At 34.0% G+C, this 21,042-nt stretch overlaps 1 protein-coding gene across 3 annotated transcripts in view; it reads right to left on the bottom strand.

Moving 5' to 3' along the window:
• Positions 1-21,042, bottom strand: part of RTTN (rotatin) — a 218,527-nt gene that overhangs the window by 54,765 nt on the left and 142,720 nt on the right. For all 3 annotated transcript variants that reach the window (XM_074274108.1, XM_074274115.1, XM_074274124.1), the window contains 2 exons: positions 7,811-8,003; positions 6,616-6,706 (listed from right to left, as the gene is read on the bottom strand). In XM_074274108.1, the coding sequence (XP_074130209.1) occupies positions 6,616-6,706; positions 7,811-8,003 (284 nt within the window). The remainder of the gene's footprint in view (positions 1-6,615; positions 6,707-7,810; positions 8,004-21,042) is intronic.

The raw sequence follows: 21,042 nt of genomic DNA, 5'->3' as shown, positions 1-21,042 counted from the left end.
TGAAACCACTTTCCACCTCAAGACAGACTAGAAAATGTTCAAGAAAGGTCAGTCTCATTGCAGTGAAAAGGCTTTTCAGCCAGCTCAGAAATACTCAGAAAGCTGGTGAAAGGGTCTTAACCACAGCAAATCAGCAACTAAGATGCTCAGATGCTCAGTCCTGACTAAGGAAAGGGCAGCACTCCAGTCCCAAATCAGAAGGTAAACTCTGGGAAACCAGGCTGTTTCTGGGAAAGACCAAGGAAAGGCTACCCCCACAAATACAAGGGGTCCATGTGTTCAAAGCCAAAGCTCAAAGCTGCACAGGAAGCATGGGACATCATCCCCCTTTACACTAGGAACAGAGCTTGACCATAAAAGTAGAAAAAGAAGAAATACCAAAAGAAAAGGAAAGAAAAAGAATAAGAAACAGAAAAGAACTTTGACCATAGAAACCTACTATAGTGATAGGGCAGATCAAAACACAAACTCAGAGTAGGACAGAATGTCCACAGAAGAAATCTCAAAGAATCAAATAGATTAATCTCAAGCTGAAAGAGGCTTCTTGGAAATGCTCATAAAATACTTCAAAAGGCAAAGGAGAGAGTTAGAAGAAAAAATGGGAAAAGAAATGAGAAGTATGCAAGAGAGTCAACAGCTTGGAAAAGGAAAGAAAAAAAAAATGACTTAAGAAAACAACTTCTTAAAAAATACAACTAGCCAAATGCAAAAAAAAAAAAAAAAATCTACTAAAGAAAACACTTTTATAAGCAGAATTAATCAAATGGGAAAAGAGATACAAAAGTTAACTGAAGAAAATCATTCATTAAAAACTAGAATGGAACAAATGGAAACTAATGACTCTTATGAAACAGCAAGACAAACAAACTAGAAAGAATGAAAAAATGGAAGAAATTGTGAAATAACTTCATTGGAAAAACAGCCAACCAGGGAAATAGATGCAAAAAAGAAAAATTTTTAAATATTGGTCTACTTTGAAGGCCATGACCAAAAAAAAAAAAAAATATATATATATATATATATATACACATATATATCCTAGATTAGATAAATGGATCCTAAATCAATTCTTCAAGAAATCATTAAGGAAAACTGCCTTGATATTCTAGAAGCAGAGGAGGAAATATTCATTGAAAGAATATATCCATCATCCTCAGAAAGAGATCCCTAAAAGAAAACCCCAATGAACAGTGTAGAGAAATTCCAGAACTACAATCTCAAGGAAAAAAATACTTCAAGCTACCAGACAAAAACAATTCAAATATCAAAGAACAACAATCAGGATTATGGAGGATCTGGCAGCTTCTATGCTAAAGGATCAGAGGGCCTGGAATGCTATATTCCTAGAAGGCAAAGGCCCTGGGATTACAACCATGAGTTAACTGCCTAGAGAAACTAAGCATCAACTTTCAGGAGAGGTGATGAAACCAGTAAAGTAAGGAACTTTTAATCATTTCTACTGAAAAAATCAGAACTAAACAGAAAATTTACTCTACAAAAACAGCATTCAAGAAAAGCACTGAAAGGTAAACAAGGTAAATATATATATTATTTAAAGACTAAACTATTTACATCCCTAAATGGGAAAATGTTATCAGTAGGGCAGACAGGCAGAGGGGTATCAAATGGACTCAGGGTGTCATTGTGAATGGACTATGATGTTATTATATTTAAAAAAAAAAAAAAAAGACATGAATGAGTGGGAAAGATGTGTACTGGAAAAAAGAGGAACAGGGAGGTATAATAGGATAAATTAGATCACATGAAGAGGTGCAAAAGAAGGAAGGGCAATGGGCATTGTCTGAAGTTTGATCTCATTATTTTGGGTTCTCAAAGCTATCTTAATTATTCTATATAGAAATTTATCCAACCTTATAAAGAAGTAGGAAGAGAAAAAGAAAAGAAAAGGGAGAAGCAGGATAGACGACAGGGCAGAAACACTAAGGGAAAAGGTAAGAGAAGGGAGGAAGGAGTAATAAAAGGTAAGGTAGGTTAAAAAAAAACACTACTAAGGACAGGAAGAAAAGTGTAAACAAAAATATATACAGGGGATAAAATAGGATGGAAGGAAATACAGAGCTGGTAATCATGACTGAATGTATATGAACTATCCCATAAAATGAAAGCAACAGCAGAGTAATTAAAAAAAACAGAATCCTACAATATGTTGTTTAAAAGAAACATATTTGACACACAGACACACACACATACAGAGTAAAATTAAAAGGCTGAAAGAGAATTTATTATACTTCAATTGAAGTTTAAAAAAGCAGGGCTAGCTATTCAGATCTCAGATGAAGCAAAAGTAAAAATAGATCTTATTAAAAAAAGATAAGGAAGGAAAGTACATCTTCATAAAAGGTATCTTTAACAATGAAGTAGTAACAATACTAAATTTATATGCACTAAATGATAGAGCAGCCAAATTCCTAGAGATTTTAAATTAGAGGAGGCAACAGACAATAAACTATAGTTTTTTGGGGAAACTCAACATTCCCCTCTCAGAATCAGACAACTCTAACCACAACATAAACAGGAGGTTTCAATAGAATCCTAGAAAAGCTAGATATGACAGACCTCTGGAAAAAATTGAACAGAAGGGAATACACCTTTTTCTCAGCAGTATATGGCACCTACACAAAAAGTGACCATATATTAGGGCATAAAAACCTCAAAAACAAATTTATAAAGACAGAAACAGTAAATGCTTCCTTTTCATACAATGCAAAAAAAATTATATTCAATGAAGAAGCAGGGAAAGATGGACTAAAAACCAACTGGAAATAAAATACTCTAATTCAAAAAAAAGATGTGGATCAAATAACAAATCACAAAAACAATCCATAATTTCATACAAAAGAATGACAATAGTGAGACAACATACCAAAACCTATGGGATGAAGCCAAAGTAGTTCTTAGGGGAAATTTCATATCTCTAAATAGCTACATGAATAAAACAGAGAAAGAAGAGATCAATGAACTGGGTATGCAACTTAAAAAGCTGGAAGAACAAATTAAAAACCCCCAATTAAATACCAAATTAGAAATTCTGAAACTCAAAGGACATTAATAAAATTGAAACTAAGAAAACTACTGAATTAATAAAGAAAATTAAAAGTTGGTTTTATGAAAAAACCCACCAAAATAGCTAAACCTTTGGTTAATTTGATTGGAAAAAGGAAAGGAAAAAAAAAAAATCACCAGCATCAAAAATGAAAAAGGTGAACTTACCACCAATGAAGAACAAATTAAAAGCAATGGCAAGGAGCTATTTTGCCCAACTGTATGGCAGCAAATCTGACAAATTGAAATAGATGAATATTTACAAAAATATATATTGCTCAGATTAACAGAAGAGGAAATAGATTACTTAAATAGTCCCATTTTAGAAAAAGAAATTGAATAGCTCATTAATTAAGTCCCTAAGAAAAATCTCTAAGGCCAGATGGATTTACAAGTAAATTCTACCAAACATTTAAAGAACAACTAATGCCAATACTATGCAAATTATTTGAAAAAACAAATAAAGGAAAAAGAAATTAAAGGAATTCGAATAGGCAATGAGGATATAAAACTATCACTCTTTGCAGCTGATCTGATGATATACTTAGAGAATCCTAGAAAACCATCCAAAAACCTACTGGAAACAATTAACACCTTTAGCAAAGTTGCAGAATATAAAATAAACCCACACAAATCATCAGTTTTTTCTATATATTACTAACAAAACTCATTAGCAAGAGATATAAGGAGAAATTCCTTTAAAAAATTGTAGACAAAATAAAATATTTGGGGTAGCAGCCAAAACAACCCAAGAACTATACAAACACACATAATAATTCTCACACAAATAAAAATCTAAACAATTAGAAAAATATCAATAGCTCACTGTTAGGCTGAGCTAATACAATAAAAATGACAATTCTACCAAAGTCATACCAATGAAAATGTCAAGAAAATTATTTTAGAGAACTAATAAAAATAATGACAAAATTCATCTAGAATAACAAAAGGTCAAAAATATCGAGGAGTGGCTTAATAGTACCAAACCTAAAACTGTATTATAAAGGAGGAGTCATCAAAACCATTTACCACTGGCTAATAAAGTGATGGATCAGTGGAATAGATTAGATACATATAACATAATAATTCAGGCCTACAGTAATCTAGGCCAAACTCCAGCTTCTGGAAAAAGAGCTCAAAGTTATTTAACAAAAATTGCTGACTAGAGAATGATATGTCAGAAACTTGGGCCACCATAACAAAATAAGATCAAAATGGGTAATTGATTTAGGTAAAAAGAATAATACCATAAACAAATTAGGAGAGCATGAGATAATTTATCTAGAAGATCTTGGTGAAGGGAGGAATTTTTGACCAAAGAAAAACTAGAAAGCATTATGAATGGCAAAATGAACAACTTGGATTGCATTAAAGTTTTTACACAAACAAAACCAACAGAAATAAGATTAAAAGTGAAATACAAAGCTGAGGAAAAGTCTTTAAAGTCAGTATTTCTTTTAAAGAATTATCAAATTTGTAGAAAAAATGCTCGAAATCACTATTGATTAGAGAAATGCAAATTAAAACAACTCCAAGGTACATCCAACACTTCTCATGTTGGCTAAAATGACAGGAAAAATAATGACAAATGTTGAAGGAGATGTGGGAAAAATGGGACACTAAAGCATTGCTGGTGGAGTTGTGAACTGATCCACCCATTTTGGAGAGCAATCTGGAACTAAACCCAAAGGACTATAAAATTGTACGTACCCTTCGACTCAGAAGTACCCACTGGGTCTGTGTCCTAAGGAAATCATAAAGGAGGAAAAAGGACCCACATGTGCAAAAATGTTTGTAGCAGCTCTTTTTGTGGTAGCAAAAAAATGGAAAATGAGTATTTGCCCATCAATTGGGGAATAGTTGAATAAGTTGTGGTATATGCAGATAATGGAATATTATTGTTCTATAAAAAATGACAAGAAAGCTGATTTGAGAAAGGCCTGGAAAGATTTACATGAACTGAAACAAGCAGAACAAGAAATACACTAAACACAATGACAGCATATGCAATGACCAACTATGAAAGACTTGGTTCTTCTCAGTGATTCAGTGATCTAAAGCAATCCCAATAGACTTTGGACAAAAAATGCCATCTGCACCCAGAAAAAGAACTATGAAGATTGAATGTAAATCAACATATGCTAAGTTCACTTCTTTTTTCTGTTTTTTTTTCTCCCATGGTTTTTCCCTTTTGCTCTGATTTTTCTCTCCCAACATGATTCATAAAGCAATGTGTATTAAAAATTTTTTTTAAATAAAATCATATTACTCAAAAACAAATTACAAAAGGGTCATTAACTGGCTGTTTTATCAGATTATAATTGTTTTTAGCAATTCATAAAAATTCATAAAAATTATTTGTGACTATATGAAGAACTTGTGACCTGCATCAGCAAAAAAAAAAAATATATATATATATATCTATTTATCTATCTATCCACACACTTATACACATAAGAAATCTTTTGAAGTATTAAGAATAGCAAATACAAAGATGATAGTAATTAGTTTCTGAATTTCATTTAACTTTGCCATCATTTTAATATGACCAAAAAAAATATACAAAATTCAATGAACCAAAATTTTAATTGTACTTCATTTACATGAAAATATAAAAAACCCTGCAGAACTGACACAGTCCAAATGACTTATTTTTAAATGAGGAAACAGAATTCTAAAAAGGTTAGGGGACTTTGCCTAACATTATATATGGATAGGTGGAACTGGACTAGAATCTAGGTCTTTTTATTAGTTGTTCTTGATCAGGTGTGACACATGATAGCCTGGTTGTTCAGGATCAATATTAGAACAAAATGAGACTATCTATTATAGACCTATAACTTTTAACCAAATAAAGTTTGCTCAAAAATGACATATAAAGGATACTCAGAAAAGATTTAGTATTGGTTCTGTCCCAAAATTATACTGACTTATGCCACAATGTAAAGTCCATCAAGTCCAAAGAACCCTGTCTTCGTTTTTATATTTTAGGACACTGGGAAATAAGGACAATGGTCTGATCTTTAGTAGCTTGACCAATAAATACATTACCTTCTTTTTTTGTTTGTTTTTTGTTTTTGTTGAGGCTATTGGGGTTAAGTGACTTATCCAAAGTCACATAGGAAGTGTTAAGTGTCAGGTCCTTCTGACTTCAGGGCTGGTGCTCTATCCACTGAGCTACCTAGCTGCTCCTTCATTATCTTCTTAAATAGAAATTATCCTAGGCAGCAGAGTCTTTTTAATCTTAGGTCATGTATATTTAATTATTAGCTGTCAAAAAAAACTATGGCCAAGTATTCCAACCAGATTAGTAGTAGACACTACACTATTCCATCACTATTTTCATTATAATAACCATGATGTTTTACATTTAAGCTAAAACTCTAAGTCTAAAATTCCAAAAAGATTTTACATAATTTTACAAAATTTACTATAAGAAGCACTATTACACTCCAAACTACACTACAATGTTAGCATTTTCTTAATAGTGATATTTAATTTTTATTTGTGGTACTTAATTTCAAAAAATAAAGTAATCATAAAACAACTAACCTGAGCTTTAGCATGTTCAATTGTACTTGAGTAAGACAAAGGGATGCTGAGCTCTTGAATGCATTTCTCCAACAAAGTAACATTCAAAGCACTAAATGTAATAGAAAAAAAGAAGCATTTTACTTGGTACAATTTTTGCAAAATAACAACAATTCACAATTTAAAAGTATAAAGAAATAAAGGAAGAACAAAAATAATATTAAATAGTTCAAGAAAAAACAGAAACTTACAAAATGGAAAAAAATTAGCACCTATATAGTTTCAAAAGGGATTATACAAATACTATGGAAAGAAACCATGAGATAAATATATAAGGCAAAGCATCCCAATGAGTCCTATATCCCTTAAGAAAACATTAAAGACAGGTAGAAGTCTAGCCCCCATATACAATGGAAAAGAAAGAGACAATCTAGTGATTGCTAAAGTAAGAATCATACATTAGATAAATCAATTACTCAATCAGCATTTACTGCTATCTGACAGGCACCATAAAAGAAGTTGAGAACACAAAAAGAAATGTGACACATCATAAATTGGGGGAGGGGGAAGATTAGAAGAGAAGAGATTTTTATTCAATAATAAACAAAAGAGGCTACAAACAAAATATTCAGTAGTAAGAAGGCAGTGAAAATAGGAGAAATCAGGATGTGTTCAGGATCCTTTTAAAGGATGTGGCACAAGCTGTGCTTCAAAGGCAACAAGAAGTTCCAAGAGGCAGACATAAGGGACATAAGGGAATAAGAGGAAGCTGGAGTAGTACTAGAGGTAGTTTTCTTTTCTTTTTTTTCAAGTTTCCATTTCCCCTTAGCTTAAGAAGGCCAAGGTCTCTCATTTCACCCAGGACCAAATCCAGTCCTTTTGATCTATATTTTGCCACTGAACCCAGATGGTTCTGGAAGAGAAAGTGAGGCAGGCAACCTTGCATAATCCTCCCTCACTTAAACCCAATTCAGTTGAATGTCAGGTCATCCCCTCCCTGATGACATGGTCCTCTCAAGAATGAAGGACAAATAAATAGGTACTTAACGGCCTATTTTAAGTTGTTGACTTGACTAAAGCTTATGAATTATTTAACTGAAAGCTCTCTAAAAACTTCAAATGGATTCTGAATAGAAGCATGAGTAAGGCAAAAATTAATCTAGTTCCTTTGTACCAGCAAACTCTATTCTTTAAGCTTATAATTTTAATTGCATACCCACAGAAAGCCTTTAGGATGTTGGTTTTACTGAATGCAGTTATAGTGTTCTTTGGAACAACTATCAGTAGGTTGTCCAAAAGGCTGCACATTGCTGAAAGAAGAGGAGGAGTTACAATGTACTGTTTTGACAAAGGAGCAGAAAAGGGAGAATCTCGATGACTTGAAGGTGATGTTGTGGTGTCACTTTGACCTATCACAAAAAAGAAAAAAACAAACAGAAAAATGAGTTTATTTAATTTCATTTTTGATCATTTAAAATATATCTTATTTTTAGAGGGTATTAGGTAGCAGTGAATAGAATACTGCATTTGAACGCCCCCAAATTAAAATCATACTATGCATGTGTGTATATGTGACCCTGGGCAAGTCACTTAACTTTTCTCTATTTCAGTTTCCTCATCTATAAAATGAAGATAATAAGAACACCAATCTCACAGAGTTGTTGTAATAAGACACTGAGATAATATTTGAAAAGCACTCTGCAAACAAAGAGCTATGTAATGCTACTTACTATTAGAAGCAGTATTGATCATTTTTATAACATGTAACTAATTATAATGTTTCATAGTATAATTTACTTATAAAGTACAAGAGTAACAAACTACCTATTCACATTTTCAAAAATATGGAAACTGAATTTATTTATCCAACTTAGCAATATGAAGCCATGTTGGAGGTGAAAAATGTGGTCTATATAATCAATTACTTGCATTTTGAAGAAGACTCTTTCCCACAATAATCTTATAAGCTGGGAAAATTTTAATGTTTTGAATATTTTTTAAAGAAAAAATACAATTCAAAAATTTTAATGAATCAGAAAATTTTACTCCCAAAAGAATCCTAACTTTAAAGTTGAGAAGCAAGGAATCAAATCCTGCCTGCAATTTATTACCTATGTGACAATGTGTAAATAATTTAATTTCTTTGGGCTCTGTTTTCCTCATTATAAACTGCAGGGATTGTATTGTATAGTTACTAAGGTCTCTTGTAGCTCTGAATAGATTATATATTTATATATAATTTACACATATACACAATTACACATGTATGATTTTATATATGATATATATATATATGTATATATATATATACACACACACACACACATATATATATATATATATGTTTACCACTTTAGTGGTCTGGAATTAACCCTAATTATTTATGAGGGTCTCAATTTGATAAGAAACTGATATACTTTCTTGTGTATTAACATACTATAAGCTTAAAAATTGTTTTTATGTAGGAGTTAGCTGGAAGCTATTTGTATCTATATATATTTTAGTCTGCTTTTCAGTTTCTAAATTGGTATAAAGGATTCTAGCCAGCATGCAAAATAAAACAATGATTTGTAGTTTAAAAATAAAAACATTAACTGAACAAGAAAAAAAAAAATCATTAGATAACTTTTGCCAAATATCATGAAAAAAAATCATTAAGGGGGCAGCTAGGTGGCTCAGTGGATAGAGTACCAGCCTTGCATTCAGGAGGACCCGAGTTCAAATCTGGTCTCAGACACTTAACACTTCCTAGCTGTGTGACCCTGGGCTAGTCACTTAACCCCAGCCTCAGAGAAAAAAAAAAATCATTAATTAGATATCTTTTACCAAATCTCATATATAAAAAAACATTTCATCTTGTCTAACTGCTGAACTCTTCAAGTACCACAAACAAAAGAACCATTATGTGAAACAATGATGCTATATAAGCTGCTATATTCCAGCAATTCCTGTGTTAATTCTACTTCTTTACATATATGGCTTTTTTTGCATATTATTTTCTGTAAAACTCAAGTAATTATATATTTTTATATTCTTCCTTTTTTGAATCAATTTTTAAATATTTATTTAAGACTAAATACAAAATAAGGAAAAAATCAAAACAGAAAAAGACAGAAAGAAAAATAAGAATGTGGACATGCATCTAAAACAATATTAATATTGCTGACATATATGGTACATTTCTCTCCTGTATGAATCTTTAAGTTTGACATTGTCTGAGATCAATGATTACTAATCCTACTTTTTTTCCTAATACATTTTACTCCTGATTCTTGTAGTGTTTGTGCCTATCTCTTATTTCTATCCCTGCTAATTCTTCTATTTTAATTCTGCTCCTTAACTTACTTGCTATTAATCTTTCTCCATTCTTGTATCCTTCCTTTATCATCTTCCACATCACTTTCTCTCCCTCTTTATCCACATAACCTATCCCACTACCATTAATCTAAGCACCCTTCTGTACCCCACTTTATCCTTTTGTTACCATTTCCCTCTTGATACCTTTCCCATTAATCTACATACTTTGTTCCCCTGTCAGGAATCTACACATTCTTCTATACCCTACCTTATACTATTTTCTTCCCTCTTATTTTTTTATAGATTTTGCAGGGTGTTCCCTATGGGGTGTGTGTGTGTGTGTGTGTGTGTGTGTGTGTATGTGTATTTATATACACACTCAGATGTAGTGTTCCCTATTTAACCCATCCCCAATGTGAGGTTTTCAAAACTACCAGGACTCTTTCTAATGCTCTGTCAGTTCTTCCACTGTACTACATTCAATCTATTTTTACTTTTTTCTGAGACAGCTTTTTAGAATCATAACATTCTCAGCTCTGACCCAAGTTTTCTTTTGAACTATCCAATTACTGATGTCAATCTTAAATGTATGGTATATATTTATAAATAGTTTGTCCTTGTTGAGTTCCTTGAAATAAATCTTTGATACTGGTTCTTTATATGTTAAATTTTCTATTGAGGTCAGGTTTGGTTGTCTTGAAAATCTATATAAGTTCACTGAATTTCCATTTTTTTTTTTCCATTTAATATTGTGGTTCGTTTTGCTGGATATATTTTTAGCCATAGGTCTAGTATATATTATATATTTGCTGGTATATATAATTCCTTTATTGCAGCTGCTGAAAAAACATGCATAATTCTGTTGTTCCAACATACTTGAATAGGTGTTTTTTGTTGCTGTTTCTTCTAGAATTTTCTCTTTAAGATGGGAATTTCCTAGTTTAGCAACAATATTCTTTGAGGTACTTTCTCCTGGTGTTTTATCACCCCAGGACAATTTTCTTTGATTGGGGCCCTGCCTCTCCCTCCAGCCCTCTCTGGCCTCAGATCCTCTGGCTCAGCCACCCTGGCTTCTCTGGCTCCCAGCCCCGCCCAGGTCCTGGTGCCTGCCGCCCTCCTGTGCCTCTGGGTCCTAGTGAGGGGCCTTGATATTTTGGTTCCCGAATTGGGACAGGCAAGCCTTCTGTTTCTGTTCAAGGAAAATGTTTAGAGAGCATTGTCAAAGTCATGAAAAGCCTAAGATTGATTATAGTTTTGGAGGAGATTACTGAACTTTTAAAAACTGTGCAGGTCATATGTCCTTATTTTTCTCTGGAAAAAGAAGTGGATCTAGATGAATGGGAATTAGTAGGAGAACAACTAGGAGAACACTACGATTCCAAACCAAACAATTTCCAAAGATACACTTCATACCTACAATTTAATCCAAGTGGCTTTAAAAATTGTTATTCTAAAGAAAAATAAGAAGGAGCAAAATGGGGAGGTGTCAACTAAACTAAGTGAAAAGGATGAATCAGATAACAATGAAGTTAAATACAATTCTTAGCAACAGGAGCATTTCCCATCTCCTCCCTCAATTAACCCTTCAGGGGTGGAGCAAGAAGGAGGAGGGGAAGAGGCAGAAACACAAACAGAATCACCTGTGAAGCAGCCTATGACAAGATTAGAAAAAGCATTGGTTAAAGCTAAGAGAGAAAGACAGGATATAAGTTATTTTACACATGCATATCCTGTGATTGAAAAGATTGACTCTTTAGGTCAAAAAAGGAGACGATATACACCTTTAGATTTGAGTAAAATTAAATATTTGAAAAAAGGTTGTACCCTTTATGGGGTTACATCAGCTTATGTTAAAATGTTACTAGATGGTTTGTCTTATGAAATCCTAACCCCGAATGATTGGAAATCCATAACAAGGACATGTCTAGAATCTAGACAAAACTTATTATGGCTTGGGGAGTTTCATGAATTATGTAATATCCAAATCAGATGCAATATGTAAACAGGAGTTACCACACAATTCACTTTTGAGGAATTAGCTGGTAAAGGTCAGTATGGAGAGAATTCAGAACAGATTAAATATACCATGACAGTGTATGAGCAAATTGCTAAAGCTGCAATAAAAGCTTGGGGTTCCCTCCCCAGACAGAAAGATCAGGGGGAATCTTTCACAAAAATAAAGCAAGGTCCCAATGAACCCTTTGCGGATTTTGTGGGATGTTTGCAAACTGCTGTCAAAAGAACTATTGGAGAAAATGAAGCTATAGAAATAATGACCAGACAACTGGCTAAGGAAAATGCCAATGAAATTTGCAAAAGAATTATATGGAGATTAGACAAAGATGCTCCTTTAGAGGAGATCATAAGACGATGTGCTACAGTAGGAACAAATACTTTTTACACCCAGACTATGATAAACATGGAAAGACAGGGTCCCTCTTGGCAAAGGACTTCTAGAGAAATTCATCGATGTTTCCAATGTGGAAAAGTTGGGCATCTAAGAGCTCAATGTAGATATGGAGATAGAGTGAGAAGACAGGACTTTACAACAATGAATAAAATTAGATAAAAAATTATTTTTTTAAAAAGAATTCCAGGCAATAAGAAGGAATGAAAAAAGAAGTCTGTTATTTCAGTAGTCCAGAAACCTTAGAACATAGAATTTCAGAAAAGGGATGGAGATTAGAAATATGGAATCTTAAAAATCTTAGTTCAGAGGCCCTGAACTAAGGGGTACCAAATAGAATAAAGTTAATCCTTCTTCCTAAGCAACTAGGTATCACAATAATATCTGAGTTCAAATCAGCATCTGACACTACCAGTTATGTAACCCATTATAAATCTTTTGGTCTTCTGTCTTTTATCCAAGTGGTAGTAGATACTTTTCAGGATTGACTTTTGCAGTGCCAACATCAAAAGAGACAGCCCAAGTGGTCACTGAATTCCTTATCCAAGCATTTGCAATTATGAGTGTGCCACAAGAAATAAAAACAGATAATGAACCTGCATATTCTTCTAAACATTTTGCACACTTTTGTGCACAGCATAAGATTTTACACACCATTGGCATACCTTTTAATCCACAAGGTCAGGCAGTAGTAGAGAGAAGAAACAGAGACATTAAGACACTCCTCCAAAAACAAAAGAAAGGGGGAGCCACAGGTAACCCTAGAGAACTTCTAAATTTAGTTCTTTATACCATTAATTTTCTAATTTTTGACAAAAATGTACTGGCTCTGGCAATGTCCAGTGCGAGCAGCTCCACTATCCTTAGATAATCGCCAGGTGATGTGGAGAGACCCAGAAAGTGGTGAATGGAAGGAACCAGATAGGTTAACTGCCTGGGGGAGAGGGTTTGCTTGTATTTCTTCAGCCAGAGAAGGAATCAAATGGGTGCCAACGAGTCGTATTCGCCTTGTCCATCAGAGAGAGTCAGAAAAAGAGAAAGACCTCAAAACAAAGGAGAAAATCTAAGAAACATTTGACACTGAAAGAGCATGGCTAATAAGAAGACTGTTAAAGAATTTTAAAACCAGCAGGAATCATTGGATTTCCTAACACAAGATGAGACTATTGGAGGACTTCAAAACTTGCAGGAATTATTTGATTTTTGGCACATAAACTAATGGACAATGGACTTATGGACATGTATAAATTCTCAATTTATGATTATTTGATCATGTTATTTGTTATATACTTCTAGGATGTGTTATGTTACTATGTTACTATGTGTTTATGTAATTTATGTAATTATGTGTAATACCTCCCATATTGATGGATTTATGTTTCAAGGTCATGACCATCCTATGTTCTAAATCAAAAGAAAGGGGGAGATGTTAGGTTCTTACTAAGTGCTAATGAGATAATGAGATGTTAGGTTCTTATTAAGTGCTAAGTTGGTACTTAACAATTCTCTAGTTCACACCTTTTGGTTCTGGCCTTTAAGGGGAGTTTACCCCTTTGAACTTCTGGGGAGGAGTTTACATGTTTGAGAGGAGTCTAGGTCAGAGTTGGGGCGGCTCTCTACAGGAAGAAGAGTCTGGCTGGGAGATTGAGTCGAGATAGCAGATCTCCTCCCAGAGAGCGATCGGCAGCTTCTGGAGACAACAGAACATTACAACTTCTTGCATTATTATGTCAAGGTTCTTTTTTGGTCACAAATTTCATGTAGTCCAATTATTTTTATGGTTTTTCTTCTTAATCTCTTCTCCAGATTTGTTGTTTTTCTTATATTTCACATTCTCTCCTATTTTTTCATTATGTATTTTTTGTTATTTCTTCTTATTTTATAGATTCACTGGCTTCCGTTTGCCCAATTCTAGTTTTCTTTCCCCCTTTTTGCATTTATTTGTTTATCTCCTCTCCAAGTACATGTAAAACAATTTTTTTTACATTTATTTTTAAATTTTGAGTTCCAGACATTCCCTTTTCCTCTTAACACTCCTTCCATGAAAGTGATGTTGCAAAAGAAAACATAAATCTCCCCCCCAAAAAAATCCTTTAAAAAAAAGAAAGTCTAAAAAAAAAATATGCTTCAGTTTGCATTCAAACATTATCAATTCTTTCTCTAGGTATGAGTAACATTTTTTAACAGAAGCCCTTCAGAAAATGATGATGAATGTTGGAGAGGATGTGGGAAAACTGGGATACTGATGCATTGTTGGTGGAGTTGTGAAAGAATCCAACCATTCTGGAGAGCAATCTGGAATTATGCCCAAAAAGTTATCAAACTGTGCATACCCTTTGATCCAGCAGTGTTACTACTGGGCTTATATCCCAAAGAAATACTAAAGAAGGGAAAGGGACCTGTATGTGCCAAAATGTTTGTGGCAGCTCTTTTTGTAGTGACTAGAAACTGGAAAATGAATGGATGCCCATCAATTGGAGAATGGTTGGGTAAATTATGGTATATGAATATTATGGAATATTATTGTTCTGTAAGAAATGACCAGCAGGATGAATACAAAGAGGTTTGGAGAGACTTGCATGAACTGATGCTGAGTGAAATGAGCAGAACCAGGAGATCATTATACACAACAATACTGTATGAGGATGTATTCTGATAGAAGTGGATATCTTCAACAAAGAGAAGATCTAATTCAGATCCAATTGATCAATGATGTACAGAATCAGCTACACCCAGAGAAGGAACACTGGGAAATGAGTGTAAACTGTTTGCATTTTTGTTTTTCTTCCGAGGCTATTTTTACCTTTTGAATCCAATTCTTCCTATGCCACAAAAAAAAAAAAAAAAAAAAAAAAATTCAGTTCTGCACACATATATTGTATCTAGGATATACTATAACATATTTAACATGTATGGGACAGCCTGCCATCTAGGAGAGGGGGTGAAGGGAAGGAGGGGAAAATTCAGAACAGAAGTGAGTACAAGGGATATTATTATAAAAAATTATCCATGCATATGCACTGTCAAAAAAAATGTTATAATTATAAAATTTAAAAAAAAAAAAGCCCTTCAGAGTAGTTTTGTACCATTGTATTGCTGGGAATAGCAAAGTCATCCACAGATCCACAACTTTAATATTACTATGTACATAGTACATTTTATTTTGCATGAACTCATGGAGGACTTTCCAGGCTTTTCTGATAGCATCCTGTTTGTTATATCTTATAGAATAATAATAATCTTTCATAATCCTATACTACAATTTACTCAGCTATCCCCCAACTGATAGATATTTCCTCAATCTACAATTCTTTGCCCTGAGAAGAGCTGCTATAAATATTGTATACGTGTTTTTTTTTTTCCTTTAAAAAAAAATTCTGTTGCAATTTATGCCAAGTAGTGACATAATTAGGCTAAAGGATATGCATGATTTTGGGCATAGTCCATGTCTTTTGATCCTTTATCAACTGGAGAATGTATCTTATTTTTTATAAATTTGACTCAGTTCCCTATATTTTTGAAAAATGAGACCTTCAGAGAAACTGCTTCAAAATTCTTTTTATAATTACTATAGCTAATTGCTCCCCCATTTACTGTATTCTCTCTCTATTCACCTTGACCTTCCTCAAAAGGGTTTTTTGTTTCTGACTATTCCCTCTCCAATATGCCCTCTCTGCTCTCACTATCCCTGCTTCTCCTTTTCACTTCCTCTCCTACTTTTCTACAGGGTAAGGTATATTTTCTAGGTTGGAGGATGTAATGTCCCAAATTTCAGGGTTTTGTGCAACTGTTTTCAGAGATCCTTCTACGGAACTGTACTATAAGCCAGCACTGTTACTCTGATCTGAGAATGAGAAAAGCAACAGAATGCTGAGACAGTACAAAGGAAGAGGATTCTCTAATCTTCCTCAGACCAGCTGTACAGTTTCCCCAACCTGTGGGCTGAGATCTCTGGAGGCCTCTGCTATCGCTACCATGGTTTATGCTGCTACCACTGCTGTTCATTCAATGGCTACCAAACCCTGATCTCTCACACTCTAGTATACCAAACTTTTCTGCTAAATGACCTTGGTCTTTGTGGGCTGAGAGGTCTGGAGGTCACTGCTACTGCCACCAAATTAGAGGGCCTACCGTTTGTTCCTGGTTTCCTGGACCCAGCGAGCCTGGCTTGTGCAGCATTGAGATTGTGCTCCCGACTCTCCCCCATGCAATAGCCCCCTCCTGCTAAATTTCCAAACCACCTTTGACTGGAAAACTGTTCCACTCTTGTCTTTTTGTGGATTCTTGAATTGGAATCTTTGTTTAGAGTCGTCATTTAAAAGTATTTGGAGGGTTCTCAGGTAAGTCCTTCCTTTCACTCTGCCAACATGGCTCTGCTGATCCCATAATAATTTTCAAAATATGTATTTTCTTCTTTAATACTCTGTATTTCCCAGAGAGGCTTGGAAAGACTTGCATGAACTGATGCTGAGTGAAATGAGCAGAACCAGGAGATCATTATATATTTCAACAACAATACTGTATGAGGATGTATTCTGATGGAAGTGGATATCTTCGACAAAGAGAAGATCTAATTCAGTTCCAACTGATCAATGATGGACAGAATCAGCTACACCCAAAGAAAGAACACAGGGAAATGAGTGTAAACTGCTTGCATTTTTTTTTTGCTTTTCTTCCCAGGTTATTTTTTACCTTCTGAATCCAATTCTTCTTGTGCAACAAGAGAACTATACGGTTCTGCACACATATAATGTATCTAGAATATACTATAACATATTTAACATGTATAAGACTACCTGCCATCTAGGAGAGGAAGTGGAGGGAGGGAAGAGAAAAGTCGGAACAGAAGTGAGTGCAAGGGATAATGTAAAAAAATTACCCATGCATATATTCTGTCAATAAAAAATTATAGTTAAAAAAAGACTCTATATTTTCTTTTCTAGTTGATTTTCTTTTCACAATCTTGTTTTTTCTTTGATGATTCTCTCCTCTGATCTGAAACCTAAAGCCAAAAGCCCACCCTGCCTGCAAGTGCCCATAGCCAGCGGCATCCATGTCCCGTTCACTGGTTGTGCTGGTTCCTTCTCACGCAGGACCTAAGATCATATGTCAGCAGCACAGCTGGGTTATCAGCAGAGATTCCTTCAGTCTTCCTGGATCATATTTTTATAAAAGCTCCTGTGGTTGTTGCTGAAGTTACCTTAGTGCTCCCTATTTGTCTTTGTGGAGCTAGCCTGAAGATATTTATACTTTATATCAGATAGACCCCTTTGGTCCTTTGTTCTTCTTAAGTTATTCCACGAGGACTATTGTTCAGATCCCAAGTCTTATTTGTTTTTCACTTGTCTATGTTCATCCTGAAGGGCAATTTTATTCTGTACATGGGGAAAATCTGAAGAGATTAGAATTTCCTGACCTACTCCTTCATCTTCCCAGAGTTCCTACCTGAGTAATTATATTTCAATAATTTTATTAATAATTATATTTATTTTATCAACACAATTCAAAATTGGAAATTAATGATTAAGTTGAAGTCAAGAATCTAGTAAGAATTCATGAAGAATTAAAAATAAATTATAATTTTTTAAATTATTCTCATATTAGGTTGTCCTTCTAGACAGGTTTTTTTTTCTGTTTTCTGTCTCTTTTTTTTTTTGTTTCAAAATACATTTTACATTAATATAATATTCTTCTCTAAAATGTAATCTTCTCTTGTTGAGATTTCCTTGGGGTTTCTGGAGGCAGCCTAAGTTTCAGTTCAATAATTACCTCAAATGCAGCCAGGTATTAAAGTCCAAATCCTTTACTGTCTCCTTCAAAGTCTTATCTCCTTCACTTGGGACTCGGCTAGTTTTTCTGGAGGCCTATCTCTCTCCTTGATTCCAACAGCTTCTGCTCCCACCTGCCTTCTCTGGCTTCTGAATCTCTCCCATTGAATCCTGGTTGAGGTTGAGGTGTGAATTTTGTAGAATTATAGTAAGTACCAAGTACATGTACTGAACTAGAGAACTGTTGAATACCATGCTAAATAATCATTGTCTCTATCAATTCCACTCTCTTAGCACCTTGTTTCAAGTTCTAACCCGTAACACATTAATGAAAATTTTTCAAATCAGAAATTTATTGCTTTTGGTTAACACACAATATAAAAACAAAGAATAGATATGTTGGGACAATAAAAATACATTAGAAAATATATTTCAAACAAAATTCCATTAGAGGATATTTCCAAGACTTAAAAAAATATTCCTGAGTGTGAGTACTCCCTCTATCACTGCAAATTATCAAACCTCTACACCTTAATATCAAAGAATATCAGAGCTAGAAAACACATTAGAATTTTCCTTTTCAGAACTCCTTCTACCCGGAATCCCTTCCTTCAAGACTAACAAAAAGGAAAACTTACTACCTTTTTGAGTAACTTTAACTTCAGGAAGTTTTTTCTTATATTGACTCTAAATTTGCCCCTTTTCAACTTGTACTACTTGCAATTATGCCCTTTGGAGTGAAACAGAATAAGACAATTTCCATATACCTTGCCTTTCAAATATTTGAGGACAGCTACCACATTCACTGATTCATTCCCACTGTCTTTTCCTGGATAAACATTCTCAGTACCTTCAACTGATACTCATAAAACATAATCTGGAAGTTATTTTATATATCCTAGTAAAAATGTAGAACCTAAAAATGTGGGGAAGTTAGCACAATGCTCCAGATGTGAATATAATTCTTTTAATGTAGCAAAAAAAAACAACAAAAAACCAAAAAACCTTCTATTTTTGTTTGTCATAGTGATGGGGGGAACCCTGAAGCTGTCCTCTGACTTTGGGGGGAAGGCTTGAGAAACTCTCCGGGGAGAGGCCTGCTTCAGGGAATTAAGATAAAGTGGTTTCATTCTGTTATCTTGGTGGGACTAGTTGAGTCCAGGACCACTCCCTACTTAGCTCAAACTTAAGTTATCTCATTTAGCTGGAGCTGAAGATTGGTTCAGGACCACTCCCAGTAAATGGTCCCATTCTACTATAAATCTAGACCTGGGGACAGTAACCTCATTCAATTTGAAGATTTCTTCAACTCAAACAGTCCCAAACTCCCAGCCAAGATAAAATAGATTTCTGCTTTCTCAATTCTTTGCAGAGGCCCAAAGCAGGAATATGCCAGGTCAAGGGATCTCCTGAGAGACTCACTGAGAAGACCCCCTTTTCTCAGCATTAACCCCTCTTTATCTCTCTGCTAGGATTTCCCTACTAGACCTTTACTTTTCTGTCAGGATCTTGCCACTGAGGAAGTTGGCCTCCTAGCAAAGGCTGACTTCTTAATGCCAATAAACTTCTTTTTTGCCAGTCTAACTTTTCAGGTTTGTAAATTCTTTTACCAAGAACCTGCGCCAACCAGAAGGGGTTCTCACAAATTTTTGTCCTGTGCTGAACCTCATTATTTGATTCCTGCCAAATAATTGAAGGGATCCAAACCTACTATATTGTTGATTCACATCAGCAGGTCAATAAACATTCATTAAGCTCGTATTAACATGTCAATCACTGATTTGAGAAACAAAAGACAACTTTAACTTGGAACAAAGCTTTTTAAACTATATGGGATCATATAGTTGTGAAGTTATAATTTATTATTAGTAAATGCTTAATTTGCCTATCTCTTTTATATCTTATATATCCAGTGTCACATTAAAATGTCTTTGGTGAAAAGAGGTCACAAGTGGAAAAAGTTTAAGAAGCATTGTCCTAGGTGAACATAGTATTACATAGAAGTAGATGTTCACTAAAATCCTAAGGTCTTTTCAGGATAGACTGTGATATAGTCCTACCTTTCTCATTTTGCACCAATGAAGTTAAAATTTTGAATCTGAGTAAAACTATGTTTGTATGAGTTTTAATATAAACATAGTTTTACTCAGATTCAAAATTTTAACTTCAATAGTACCATAGTTTTAATACAAAACTCATTAAATTTGGTCTAATGATCTAGCACACAAGGGTGTCAAACTTATAGCTCTCATAGTACAGCCTGAACCAGAGTAAGATATAATTTGGAAATGTTTAACAAAATAAATAAAAATAAAATACAACATAGAAAAGTTTAATTTGTGGTTTTCTAGGTCATCACTGGTTTATCCTGATAAGATTTCTTTGGCATTTCTCTATCCTTATCCTTAAGCATGGAGGCTATCTTAACTATGTTTGTGCCATTTATAAATCTAACAATCCAATTCTGTGATACACACACACACACATATATGTTAAATGTCAAAAAGCAAATCACAGATCCCTCTATTAAATATGTGATTCTAAAATGACATCCTACCATTTTTTGGATCTGGTCATTCAATCAGTTTTGAAAGCACTTAACTAATCAGTCAAATCACTCATCTTTTCCAAGAACAACTATGAGAGAATGTGTCAAATGTTTTATTAAAATCTCACATATAAAATTTCAATATAACAAGTAAACAGTTCCATGAGTTAAGGCAAAAAAATTGTTCATCACATTTTAGTTGGTTCTCAGTTATTGGACAGAGTCCAATGAACTATAATCAAAACCTTTCATTTTGGGAGGAACTACCAGAGATTGTGATTCACTAGCATATTCTCTAAAAACTAAGGTCAGTTATTCTGAAACTATATAGAAACTTTAAGAGTTGATACCTCAGGAAAAAATACCAAAAATTATCCCTACATAGTGCTACTTACTCAGCAGTAACAAAATGAATTGAGAATGTTTAA

The sequence above is a fragment of the Sminthopsis crassicaudata genome, chromosome 1 (assembly GCF_048593235.1).
Source record: "Sminthopsis crassicaudata isolate SCR6 chromosome 1, ASM4859323v1, whole genome shotgun sequence".
NCBI classification, from domain to species: Eukaryota; Metazoa; Chordata; class Mammalia; order Dasyuromorphia; family Dasyuridae; genus Sminthopsis; species Sminthopsis crassicaudata.
The sequence above is the reverse complement of the archived record's forward strand: the minus strand, read 5'-3'. Positions and strand labels throughout refer to the sequence as shown.